The following is a 13,043-nucleotide window of genomic DNA, read 5'->3' as shown; positions in this document are numbered from 1 at the left end:
AAGATGAAAAACTTAATTATATACAGGCTTATACAAGTAGGCTTTTTGTATTAATTTTAGATGGAAAAATCTTTGATTGATGTCCATGCCATTAAATGGTGAATCACCTAAAACAGGCAGTGTTTTATTCAGCTTCAGATGAGATTTGCCTCAAGACTAAAATGAATGAAATATTTGTATATAGGCCTATATTTAACTTCTGCACATTATTATTGTGTGTGTGTTTACAAAAAGTTTGTTTACAGGCCCACCGAAATTCAGTGATAAAAGGTTTTTTTTTATCCGAGGTGTTTGTTATATTAAAATATTTTATTTTAATAATAAAAAAAAACCCATAGTGGTCAGAATATAGGCTATTCACCAGAGAATTAAAGTTTTAAACTGAGCTGCTATTAAGATATACATATTAAGTTTGAGCATTTGTGATTTATGTTTTTCAGGTGTAATATTTGTTGCAAAATGTTGATGTATAACATGCAGCACCTACGTTTTTTCTCTCTCACATTATCTGCTCTGATTTTAGTGAAAATCTGTGTGATTCTGGGGAATTGAACTCCGGAATGGTGTTAAACATGGTCAAATGTGAATAATAATATGAATAAGAGTAGTACACTCTTAATGATATCTCAGAGAATTATAAAATTAGTAAAAAATGTTTAATAATCCTGTACGTGAGCAGGGAATGTGTAGATCTTTGTAAATGGCAGGCGTTTTAATTTTGTAGAAATACTTTCTATGTAGTTTTGTGTATGCAGATTCCATATGGACCTATGCATACATTTTCCACAGTGCCGTAGAAAATACTCCATGTTGTCAACATTGTGTATTTTCATTTAAAATAAAAGTTTTTTTTATTGTTGTCATAGACCCAATATAGTCTGTCAGGATTAAATAATATATCTATAATTAATTTTCCCATATTTTTCTATTCCAATTATAATCATACTCTTGTTATATTTTAGAGTCACCCCCTCCTCCATACTCAAGACTTTCCCCCAGCGAAGAACACAAGCCACTGGGTAAGTTTCACACACGCTCTAATTGCTGATTAAATATGTATTTATTTAAGTTGTTGTGCATGTACATTCTGAGGGAACAGATGATGGGAGATCATTTACTGACAAATTTAATAAAGTAATCTGTGTAACAAAATGACCTAGCCAAAATAAGTCAGTGCCATCAGTTGTCATCCACCGGTTGAATCCCTGGCTTTACGGAGAGCCAAAGGGGAAGCAAAAAGTAGAACAACGTGAAGAATTTTAATGGTGGCAATTAGGCACAGTGACCAACTGAGAGCCAGTGGAGGCTGCAGCCAGTATCCGGCAGGCCCATTTTCAGCATGCCAATCTGGAGCCGGCCTGGGCTGGGCCCTGTATGTTGTGAGGGATGCTGGGGCCTGGCACTGGGCTGGGATATCCTCTCAGTGCCATAGCTCAACATCGGGCACACTGTTGACGGGAGGTGGGGTGGAGAGAGGGTAGCATCTGGAACTGATGCATTGGTGGTTTGCAGCTCGGCTTGTTAATTGTGATTGCTTTTTTTTTAGAGATCCACATCTCAGAAGGCAGAGAGCAGCCTGATAACACATATTTATGCTCAACATTTCTACTGTTTATACCAATACCAATGAAATTTCTCAATACTCAATAGCAAAGCAATAACTAATATGCTAGTGAACACACTTATCAAAGTGTAGCGTCAGTTCTGGCAGGTCACGTTAGTCAAGCTCACGTCAGCTGACTCTCAGCTGATCCACGTCTACCTATACGAATACGACGCCTATCACTGTATACATATATAAGCTCCTTCAGTGTTATCAGCAGCTATTGCGTTTCTCAGGATCTAATTACCCTCCTCCATCCCCAGCTCCTCCTCTCGTCAGTCAGGATTTGGCATTCTGATTCCCCTTATCCATGCTAGGCTGCATGGATGCGCAGGGAGTTCTTGCCCAGAACGGAACCATTCCGCCAATCCAAACTGTATGCTAATTGTCAACCGTATTTGACGATAGTGGTCCTGACAGAACTTTATGTAAAACGCTTTATAAATTGTACACTACTGTTCAAAGTTTGGGGTCGTAAGATTTATTAATGTTTTTGAAGTCTGTTAAGCTCACCAAAGCTGCATTTATTTAATGAAAAATACAGTAAAAACAGTAATATTGTGAAATATGATTATAATTTAAAAAATGAATGATTCTTCAGGATTTTTTAATGAATAGAAAGTGAACAAAAAAAAACATTTATTTGAAATCATTTTAATTATTGAAATTATTGAATTATAAATGTAATCAATTAATAATCAATTTAATGCATCCTTGCTAAATAAAAGTGTTATATTTGTAAAAAAAAAAACACATACTTACCCCAATCTTTTAAACTGTATTATTTATATAATATAAATATTAATAATTTAAATTAAACCAATGGCATGTTGCTTTTTACCAGTATTTTAACAATCCTAGTTGTATCATCAAATGAAAAATATTTTTTGAAATTTCGAATTAACTACAAACTCTAACCAGATCCTTTATCTCCTCAGATCTGTCAGATTCCACACTGTCTTACACTGAAACAGAGGCTGCCAGCTCGCCTAACGTCACCCAAGGGGAATTCTCAGGTGAGTTTAAAAATATTTCGGCTCTGAAATGTAGTGTTGCTCTGTCAGCATGGCCTGTGATACCATTGTCAGACTTGTTGCTGTTTTTTCCAGTCCCGGAGAGCTCATGTGGTAACATCTTTGTTCAAACAAAGGCTACGTGCCTGTGATGGTGACCTTGCACCAGATATTTACTTTTTTCCCTCTGCATGCTCACTTTTTTTCAGTGAGCATGCAGCGGGTGTTTTCCCTTTTAGTCTCCTTTTTTTGTAATACAAATCTCAAAGTTGGGCAGCAGTTATTCCATAGACATAGTTTTGCATTTGTTTGCAGGGTCAGGAAGGGGTAAAGTGCTCGGTAAAAGTCTAAAATGCAAAGAAAACAGCAAGGCATTCCTTCCCCTGTCCTAAGTTCTGCGAGTTCCCATGGAGTGTGTTTGAATAAATGAGCAAACTTTGCAGGTAATTTGGTTTTTATGTTGTGCTTTGCTCCTCCTCATTAAAGGCCATTAGGAGTGGAGATAAAGCTCTCATTGTGAGCCCAGCAGAGGTTCAGTGGGCCGTGTTGGCTGGCCATAGAGCCTGCCTCCCCTCCTCTGTTTTCTTTCAGAAATATTTGAGTGGGATCAAACTGTAATAAGATCCAAGCTCGCAGGGACACACACACACACACACACACTCGAGCACACCGAGTCACGTTATACGCTCTGCACACAACGGCGCGTATCGGAACACGCACACACGGATCAGCCTTTATGGCTCTATCTTGACCGGAGTGGGCTTTTTTTCCGTTCCTGTGAAAGGGCCACACTGAGAGAATAGAGGAGAAACAGTTTTGTGTCATGGTTTGAGATGAAACACTCCCCTCTTATGGAATGAAACCAACATGTTTCTCTCATAAAACTGGAACCGCTCAGTGTATGCGGAGGATCATGGCCGCAGAGACAGAAAGGCTAAGTCCTTGTTTTGCAGTGCTAGAAATAGCATTCAAAGCGAGCGGGTCAATCTGCCCCCTTTCCCAGAAGGAGCTACCTGAGCTTGTGGCTTCGTGCACCCTGTCACCACCACTTCACAGGCTGGCGACACTCCTTGTGCAAACAAATGATGTGTCAAATGCTTGCTGAGATGTTTTTTCTCTGGATTGGGTCTGTGTGAACTATGATGTGCTTGTAGGTTCATAGTCAGGCCTTTTTAGCTTGCATGCAGGATCATTTTCAACTATATGTTTATTATTATCCTATACTATAAAAAATATAGGGTGCCATGTTGGTTATCGGCAAATATTGTTGCTATTTAGTATGTAATTATGCATGCTCATTTCCCCTTTTTTTACACATAGATTACATTTTCCATAATCCAATGCTCACTTAACCTTTCAATTGTTTTAGTATCACTGTTAAATGTAATGTTTGGGAAATGAATACTCTTTTTTTATAATGTTGTGATTCCTAAATTAATTTTTTGAATTTAAAGCTATTCTCACCAATGACGATAACTATAATGATAAAGATATAGTTCTAAATATAAAAGAATAGCAGTCCGCACCTGTAACTTTAATGATAAGGGCACAGAGAAATTATTTTCTTCCAGCTAATGAATGATAAAAACATTGACAGCCAATCAGAATCCATCCTGCTTTAACGAACTAGAGCATTTTAAAGCGGAAGACGACAAAACTTCTGCGCGCGATTATAATAAACAGAACGATATCGTTCGCTGGTGTGGATGCTAATATAGTTATCTTTATAGTCATCATTCTTGCTGTGAACAGGTCTTTACTTTTGCCATTGTCTAATGTTCACTTAACCTTTAAAAAGTTTTAGCAACACTGTTTTTTAAATGTAATTTTTAATTTTAATAATGTATTGGCAAGAATATTAATACCGGTGTATCCGTACAAGGAAATTGGAAATTGGAAAAGTATTTTTCAGCACAGCTCATAATACATTTTTGTGAGGCATTGAACAGGTTTACAAAAATGCCAGTACCTGAATTTGTTAAAAATTCCATAGGCGTCTCTGTCCAAATAAACCAACATAAGGTATGTAGATTTGGAGAGAGTGACCTATGGAAATTCATCCCTTTCCTTTATGCTACCTGTAAAGAAAGAAAAGAAACTCTAGGATCTAAAAGCGTTCATGCATATGGCCATCCACCCACTCTGAGTCCCTTATCCCACCCCACCCACATGCAGGAACTAGTAAAGCTCTTAAAAGTGAGGCCAGGGGGCCCGAAGGTGGGAGGGGAGCAGATTGCAGCCCCCTGGGCGAGTGTAACTCCTGCTCTGAACACTCATCCACTCTGTCTGACAATAGCAACAGAACACATCTCAACGAGTCTGATGAAAACTCCCTGCCGCCCAAGGGCAAGATTTTAGAGAATTTGGTGTCTTGGTTTGAAAGACCAAGCTTGAGATCTGAGGCTATTTATGTAGTAGATCTTTGAGGCCTCAATGAGTTTGTTTGAAGCGCACTGCGTTCGATTTTTCAGCTCAAATCTTTGAGTTTCCATAAGATTTCCTGCATTTTTTTTTTTTTTTTTTTGGTGGCACATTCTGGAATCCGTGTGAATATTTCTGCGTGTTTGTGTTGGTGTCTGTGATGTGTGCGCTTCTGTGTGTTTGGGTACACCTCTGTCTGTTTGTGTTGTTTGTATCTAGCTCGCCGTTTCACCCGCAGTTCCTCTCGTTTAAAAGCAACTGTGTTTGTCAGTTGATGTCTACACTGTGTCAACGAACAGCTATTGATTAAGTGTTCACTATGTTTTCAAAGCATAGCCGTCGAAACATGTGGTCGTGATGTGCTACACGTGTGTCTGTAAAAATGTGTGTGTGTGTTTCAGTCACATTCTGTAGCTGTGACTGGGTTGTAATGCAGCCCACCTGTTTCCTCACTCCTTGTTGTGGCCGTGTGGAGATCAGAATTATGCTCTTTGAAGTAGGTCTCATTACTTCCTGTATAACTGCATGCATGTGAGTTTGTGTTTCCTCTCTGTATTGGGGTTTTTGTGATCTTTGAGGTTCACAAGTCCCTGTATTGGGAGGAGGTGGTCTCCTCGTACCCTGTGCTTCTGATGCTGACTGAGAATGTCAGCATGATCATAATGGTGGGCGCAATTTTGTCACGATTTTGAATTGAATGGGATACGCTCACTGGACGTTATATTGGATTTTAAATAGAAGTTCTTACAAATTTAAAACAGATAATTGTATTCTAGTTTTTCTATACTGGTCCATAAAATGAAAGTTCATTTATTGTATAAATTATTAGTTATGAATTTTATATTAATAATTGTTTTTAAAAATCTATCTATCTATCTATCTATCTATCTATCTATCTATCTATCTATCTATCTATCTATCTATCTATCTATCTATCTATCTATCTATCTATCTATCTATCTATCTGTCTGTCTGTCTGTCTGTCTGTCTGTCTGTCTGTCTGTCTGTCTGTCTACTTTAATTTCTTATGAAATGAAAAACTCTCAATTGAATTCTGAATGATGCTCATCCCAGTATAATTGTTTTTCCAGTGATTATTAGTCTGTGTGATGACCAGTGGCTGTTTACAAATCATTTTCAGACCAGTCATGTGCTACAGCTGAGAGATGCACCCTAATAAACCCACCAGAATTTGTCACCGGATGGGAAAAAAAGAAGCAAACGCAACATGTTTTCATGCATATGCGTTCATACCCTGAGACGTTGCAATCACAGTGAGAACTTACTGTGGTTGTGTCATCGCTTTAAGAGAGACCCCGCATCCCTCTGAGGAACCCTGTGGAGCCATTATGTTTTGTTGAGTTTATTTTTCTTGGGAAAGTAGGAAAAGCGGTCGGTTGGCTGTGCGGGTAGGTTTATGAAGAGCCGTTCTGGCCTGAGTAGGAGGAAAGGCTCAGTCAGGTATAGAGAGGTATTGGTTTGGTGTTCTGTAATTTTACTCTGGGTTCTCTCTTGGTGCTTTGTGATGTTTACACTGCCCTCACAGCCTGGATGGCGTCCCTAATTGAGATCTATCAGTGTCTTAAAAATGGAAAGCATTGACAGCCTCGTTCAACTGTTCACTGAAAACCAAAGCCAGTGAGACCTCCCCCCAATCAACAGAATGTTACTGCTGGTGTTGGTGTCCATTCTGGATCTATTCTGGTTTTGCTCAGACTTGCTGGTTCAGAGAGCAACATTTGCATCATTTTAGTGGAAAAGGAGTTAGCGTCATTTGTTGAATCCGAACTGAGCAGAACAGGTAGCATTGCTGCCTCAAGGAACCATCGGATGATCACAGCATCGACAGTACAACTTATTGTCTTTGTTTTCATAAAAGTGCCATTTTACAGGCCAGTATGTGTTTTGTTTTGACTGATAGTCTGACACAAGCATAATCACATACTTTCCCTCTCAGAGAATCACAAAACAGACTTTTTTGTTGTTGTTGTTGATAAACTGGCAGCACTACACACATGCCAGTCTGTCTAAGTCTGACCTGACCTCATTTCTACAGTGCATCAAAAGGGCATCTGGAAGTACAACAATTACACAAAGTAATCGAAGCATGTGACGGCGTGCGGGTTACCACTGATTTGATTGCATCCATAGATTTCGAACAGCCTTAAAAAGGCATGTGATGACTTCCCTTCTACTTATTAACGGGCTTGCAGATGCCTGAATACACCTAGACTGTATTTCAGAATCTTTTCATTGTCAATGCCTAAATCTTTCAGATTTGTTTGGGCTTTTAAAGGGATAATTCACCCCAAAATGAAAGTTCTGTCATCCTTTAATCACCCAAGTTTTAAAGAACATTTATATGCTGCTCTTTTCTATACATGAGAACATAAAGTGACAAGGAACATACAGTGACTATCAAGCAGTAAAAAAATAAAAAAAGCATTGTGAAAGTACCATAAAAATCGCCCCAGTATTCTGAAGCCAAATGACTGTCCTGTGTAACAGTTTGAAATTAAAGTTAATCTTGCTTTCTCAAATTGAATTTGAGTTTCTGCATATTAAAAACAGTGTTGTAGTTACTTAATAATCTTAAACTAAATGAAAATAAGAAATGTTGCCTTGGCAACTAACTAAGTTTAATTTGAAATAATACAATTATTAACTGAAATGAAACCAAAACTTTAGAAACAATAATTAATAAAAATGACAAAAACTGCAAATATAAAAAGATATGATTATTCAAAATATGAATAACTATAATAGTATATCGATATTATTAAAATAGCACTCGTTCAAGAAATGAGGGTGTGTAAGTTGACAATTTGAATTTTAGGATGACGGTTTCCTTTAAACCACTGAGTGTGAGAAAGATTACAGACCTTTTTTGAATGTGAAGACTTTAACTGCACTGTATTTCGTCCGTTGCTGAGGTAAACTAGGATCATGGGAGTGACATCAGCTGTATTACATCATTTACAGCAAAACTACGGATGATGAGTTATATAACTTTATGCGTCTAAACAGTTCTGCAGTTCAGTTTCCACTCTCTTTCCTAAAAACCCATGCCAGTCCATATTACAGAAAGACAGAACAGTCCCACACACGCACACCCTGCCCTGCCTCTGTAACGGTGTTACTATGCCAGTGAAAAATGAGCCACGGTCGGTGGGGTGGACAGTGCTGGGCCACCCTTTTGCCCTCCCCCTTATGTTCCCTCAACTCGGCCAGCCTTGGTATCTCTCCCCCTCTCGCTCTTTCCCTCCTTTTATCTTTTTTCTCCCTCTCCCCTATTCCCGTTGCCTGGCACGGGGCCTCGGGTTTCCACCGCAGCCCCAGAGCCTGCCCACACTCCCCCAGGGCCCCAAGTGCTCCAGGATACGGGATGTGGAAATAATGTGACTGGAGTACTTCCACCCTGCCTCCAGAAAATCAGGTTCTGCGGATTGTTTATTTGAGGGGAAGGAGGCCTCAGCCAAACATCCTGTTTTAAAAAGCTTGCCTGGGTTTTGTAGTGCAGTGGCTGCTCAACTACCCCTTTGACGGCAGGGGGAAGCTGAGGAATGTTGAAGAGAAGCCCAGCGGTCTGGAGGTGATGAGTTAGGATGTGCTTTCGTATACGTGTGTGAGAATACATGTGTCTGTGTGGCATTCGTTTGATTTCAAGTTATGTTCTGTTTTTTTAATTTTGACGGAGAGATGCACAGTATGTAAATATAACACAGGCGGTACCGTGCAATCATGGCTATCCATACAGTTCTCCTTGATCGCGTGTTCCTGTCCTGAATGACCGACTTCCTCTTCCCCTTACATAACACACATAAACAAGGCAAACAAATGCTCATCAGCCAGTAGCAGACAGCAGAATTATTCACAACAAAGTGTATCCCACAACAGATTCTGAAAAAGACATGCAAATTTTTGTTTTCATCATGTCTCGTTGAAACTGTATTGTGTTTTTGTCTGTAGATTTACATGTGTGAGCACAAGAAACTCGGCCTTCTTAATGAGGAATTGGAGTTAGGAGGAATATTTGATTAAATTGTATGTTTTCTATCCACATGGTTTGACCGCTATACATATTTATAAATGTTAAGCAGTATTGGAGTTTTTTTTTTTCTTTTTCAAAAGAACTCAGACTGTCTGTCTATGCAGTATTGTTGTGATATCAGTTTCACATATTTCACAAAATCAATATCAAGAATGACTTTCTGAGTCACTATTGGCAGTATGATAATAACTCTTTCTTGTAATTGAGTGTGGCTTTCATTTCAATCAGGCATTTACATAAAGCGTCAAAATGCAGGTGCAATATTTATCTGTCCCCTAATCCAGTAATGTTTTTATTTATTTATTTATTATTATAAAAAAATTTAGGCCAGGCTTACACAGTGACATGAAGCATGCTTATTTATCATCCAACATATGACCAATGTATCTCTCCATTTTAAAAGACACGCCTATGAAGAGCTTGTGAAAAAATGCTGGCCATTTGTACAGGTAATCATTTCCTCACTTGCCCCACCTCCACCCAGTAATGAGTGAGTGATCGAGTCCTGCAATGCGCTCTGGGAAGGCTGGGGCAGCCCATCTCTCCTCTCCCTCCACCCTGTATGCCGCTGCGCCTGCCTGCCTCCTCCAATAGAGCCATTCATTCAGTCCGGGCCACGGGGTTAGGGAAACAAATAAAGAGGCAGCCATGCCATTAAAAATGTATGGAATGTCCAACTGTTAGTTTAGTGTTTTAGCGAGCCTCCTCTCAAGGCTGAGGAAGGGGGAACAATACTCCGTTGAGCGACCGTCACCGTAAAAGCTTTTGCTTTCGGCCTCAGCTGGCCTGCGCCCCGAGGGGAGCGGGCAAAAAAAGGTGGCAGTGGTAGATGCAAAGGCCGTTTTTATTTTCCAACCAGTTTCGGATTCCCGGTAATTATAAATTCCCGAGTCTGGCACCGGGGCGAACAAGCGGTGATTTAGGCCTGCGGTTTGATTGCCTAGCTAAAATAAAGTGAAGAATGTTTTCCCCCCTTCCTCCCCAGAGGAACATTGACAGTTGTGTGGGGACCTATGGCAGCCAGTATTTTTAAAACTGGGAGAGCCAACGCATTCCTCTTGCCTGCAGAATGCACTGTGTGGATTAACTGCAGGGGCCCATGGAGTCCAACATCCTCACGTTAACCTTCATTAAGAGAGAGACACAGAGAAACAGACATGGTGTATGGGGCACAAAGGAGCGCTAGTCTTTAAATGATTAGTTCACTCACCGTCATTTTTTCGTTCATTCTTTGTGATTTTTAGGTGAACTATTCCTTTCAGTTTTGTGTATGTCTTCTAGATACTGTGTGAGTAATTTTCTGACGTAATGTTATTCTCACACTGGATACATTTGTCACAGTGCATTTGCGCAATGAGTTTTTTGACTTCTTAATGTTTCATTTCTCAATTTTGTTTTTCTGTTTCTTCCTTTCTTTCTTTCCACAAGTTTGGCCAAGCAATGATGATGTTCTCCTGTTTTAGAAACGGGTGCTATACGATCAAAAGTGTTGAAGGCAGCGCACATTTGTCAGGCTAACTCATATTGGCACTGGCATATTTTCGGATTTTTCCAGGACTCCACAAGGAGAGTCCCCCCCCCCCCTTGTGTTTGCTGCTTAAAATTATGGAAATATTATTCAGACTAACCAAGCAGGATATGCATGTCCAAAAGGGGGACTTCTATTATACCCTCACAGAAGTCAAGAAAGTAACTTGAATAATTAAATAATTCAATTCATTTGCCATTGACAAAATCTTTCACTAAACAGCACACAGGTATTTCAAAATAGTCAACTTATTCTAGTGACTAGAAGGATCCGTCTGCTTTTCTTAACATTTAAGAGTCCTTGATTCTCAAGCTAATGACTGCAAAACAGATAAGGGAAAGAGAGATAGAGATATAGCAAGAGAGGCAGAGAGAGTCAGGCCCGGCGATCAAACTGCAATCACTCACTCTTTCACTCACTTAGCCGCAGCACATTCTCTGATGTGATTAGTGGTATGACGAAGCACACTGTACCTGTTTTAGTTTGCCCTGTTGGTCAATCTAAGCGTGGAACAAAAGACTCCCTCAGAGACACAAAACAGGATTTGTAAGCACCGGAGAGCAAGAGGAACACTAAGTTGATCCGCACTAACTGGATGTATTTGCTCTGTGTCCAGAGTTTGGTCTCTCTTTCTAAATTCAATTACAGCCCTCAATGGGGAGTTCATGCCATACCTCAGTGGCCCTTATTGAGGACTTTGAAAGCCCACAGTAAACAAGCCTATTAACTTCTGCTTATTGTGGGATATTTCATGGATTTTGAGCTACGGTTGTCACGGTACCAAAATTTTAGTAGTCAGTACCAATACCATTTCTGGAAAATTTCGGTACCAGAGCAAATCCTGTTGAATTAAGTACTAAAATGTTGTCCCATTTTGTCTTGTCCATTGGTTATCACTCTCAATCAAAGCAAAGTTTCCGATTCAGTCACTTGGTTATCAATCCAGAAACTTTGTGGTGTACTTATCAGCATGAAAAACTAAACTTGTATTCAGATTTTGAATTGGCAATAAACAGAAAGCAAGAGAAGAACCCACCCTTTATAATCACTTAGGCTGTCAATTTCTAAAGGTCAAAGCCCAAGCCTTGGAGCCTTAAACTGTCTCTCCATTCATGTTGACAAGCCAGAAACCTCACAAACTATTTGAAGTGCTCACCTGTGCATTTTTAATAGGGGAACATAAACAGTTTGCTTTGTTTTAGAAAGCAGCTGCGTAGCTTTCCCGCATGTGTGTGGCTTCAAGCTTTTGTGATTGAAACAGAAGGCGAAGACGGCACGGCTGTCAGGATGCATTGACTTGAGTGTTTATGATCCATTGGGCCGATCAATAGCATGCCATCATCTGAGCTGAGTATGTGTCCATCACCTTGCAGATGAGCTGTATCCAAATACACAGCTTTCGCCCTAAATTAACCTGAGATCAAGAACTGTCTCAAAACCACTGGCCTGACTCCATACTCTGAAACCGTACCTGCTGTGTAACGCTCAGCTGCCAGAGCCCATTTTCCATTAATGTATGGCAAATATCTTTTATGACAGGGATATTTGCGGTAATCAAAATCTGGTTATCTGATAAGTTACACTTAATAGATCATAATCACTTGAATAATAGAGTATCTGTATTTCCGTACCTGTTTTCCTTCAATAACAATAAGGATTGCTCTGGAACCAGTGGGAGAGAGTTTTTGGATAGTTGACATTATTTGGCCTGTTGGAACACTGCTGTGTAGTGCATGTCCAAATTGTGAGGTTGAATATCATAAATCATTGCATGCCAGTTTCTTTTAATTATAGTGCATTCATTTAAGCTGTTGTTGCTAAAAACAAAGTTAAAATTGTTGTAATTAGTTATTTTTTATAAGGGGTTGATTTTTCGAGGGTGGTGTAAAAGGAGTGTCCCCATAAGAAATATACTATGTAATTTGCTTTGGATTTAAGTTTTGATTAACAACTGACAGATGAGTAATTAGTGAAAGGGTTTCATAATTCATCAGGTCTTTATGGCTTAAAGGGTTAGTTTACCCAAAAATGAAAATTCTGTCATTAATTACTCACCCTCATGTCGTTCCAAACCTTTAAGACTTTCGTTCATCTTCGGAACACAAATGAAGATCTTTTTGATGAAATCTGAGAGCTTTATGTCCCTCCATTGACTTTTTTGAAAGAGATCATAAAACGAATCCATTTGAATCGAACGGTTTAGTCCTAATTTTCTGAAGAGATTCGATCGCTAATTTAGTCTTTTATTCACATATAAACATTGATCGGCAAACATAAACAGAAGATCAACCGAACCTGCTTGATGTGTGAGAACAAATCTCATTGGTTCTTGCGGAAGCTCAAACGTGCTGCGTAACACGAGAATGAACCTCATTGGTTCTCGACACGACAAGCGAACATGCTTGAGCTTCTGCTTACCACAACTGA

The 13,043-nt window shown here is 39.5% G+C and overlaps 1 protein-coding gene across 1 annotated transcript in view; it reads left to right on the top strand.

The window, feature by feature from the left end:
• smad6b (SMAD family member 6b) overlaps nucleotides 1–13,043 on the top strand; it is a 35,843-nt gene that overhangs the window by 3,437 nt on the left and 19,363 nt on the right. Inside the window, exons 2-3 of the mRNA XM_084409829.1 lie at nucleotides 963–1,019; nucleotides 2,542–2,619. Of these exons, the coding sequence (XP_084265955.1) occupies nucleotides 963–1,019; nucleotides 2,542–2,619 (135 nt within the window). The remainder of the gene's footprint in view (nucleotides 1–962; nucleotides 1,020–2,541; nucleotides 2,620–13,043) is intronic.

Source organism: Rutilus rutilus (genome assembly GCF_951802725.1).
Source record: "Rutilus rutilus genome assembly, chromosome: 5".
Classification (NCBI taxonomy): Eukaryota; Metazoa; Chordata; class Actinopteri; order Cypriniformes; family Leuciscidae; genus Rutilus; species Rutilus rutilus.
This window is presented reverse-complemented; position numbering and strand designations above follow the sequence as displayed.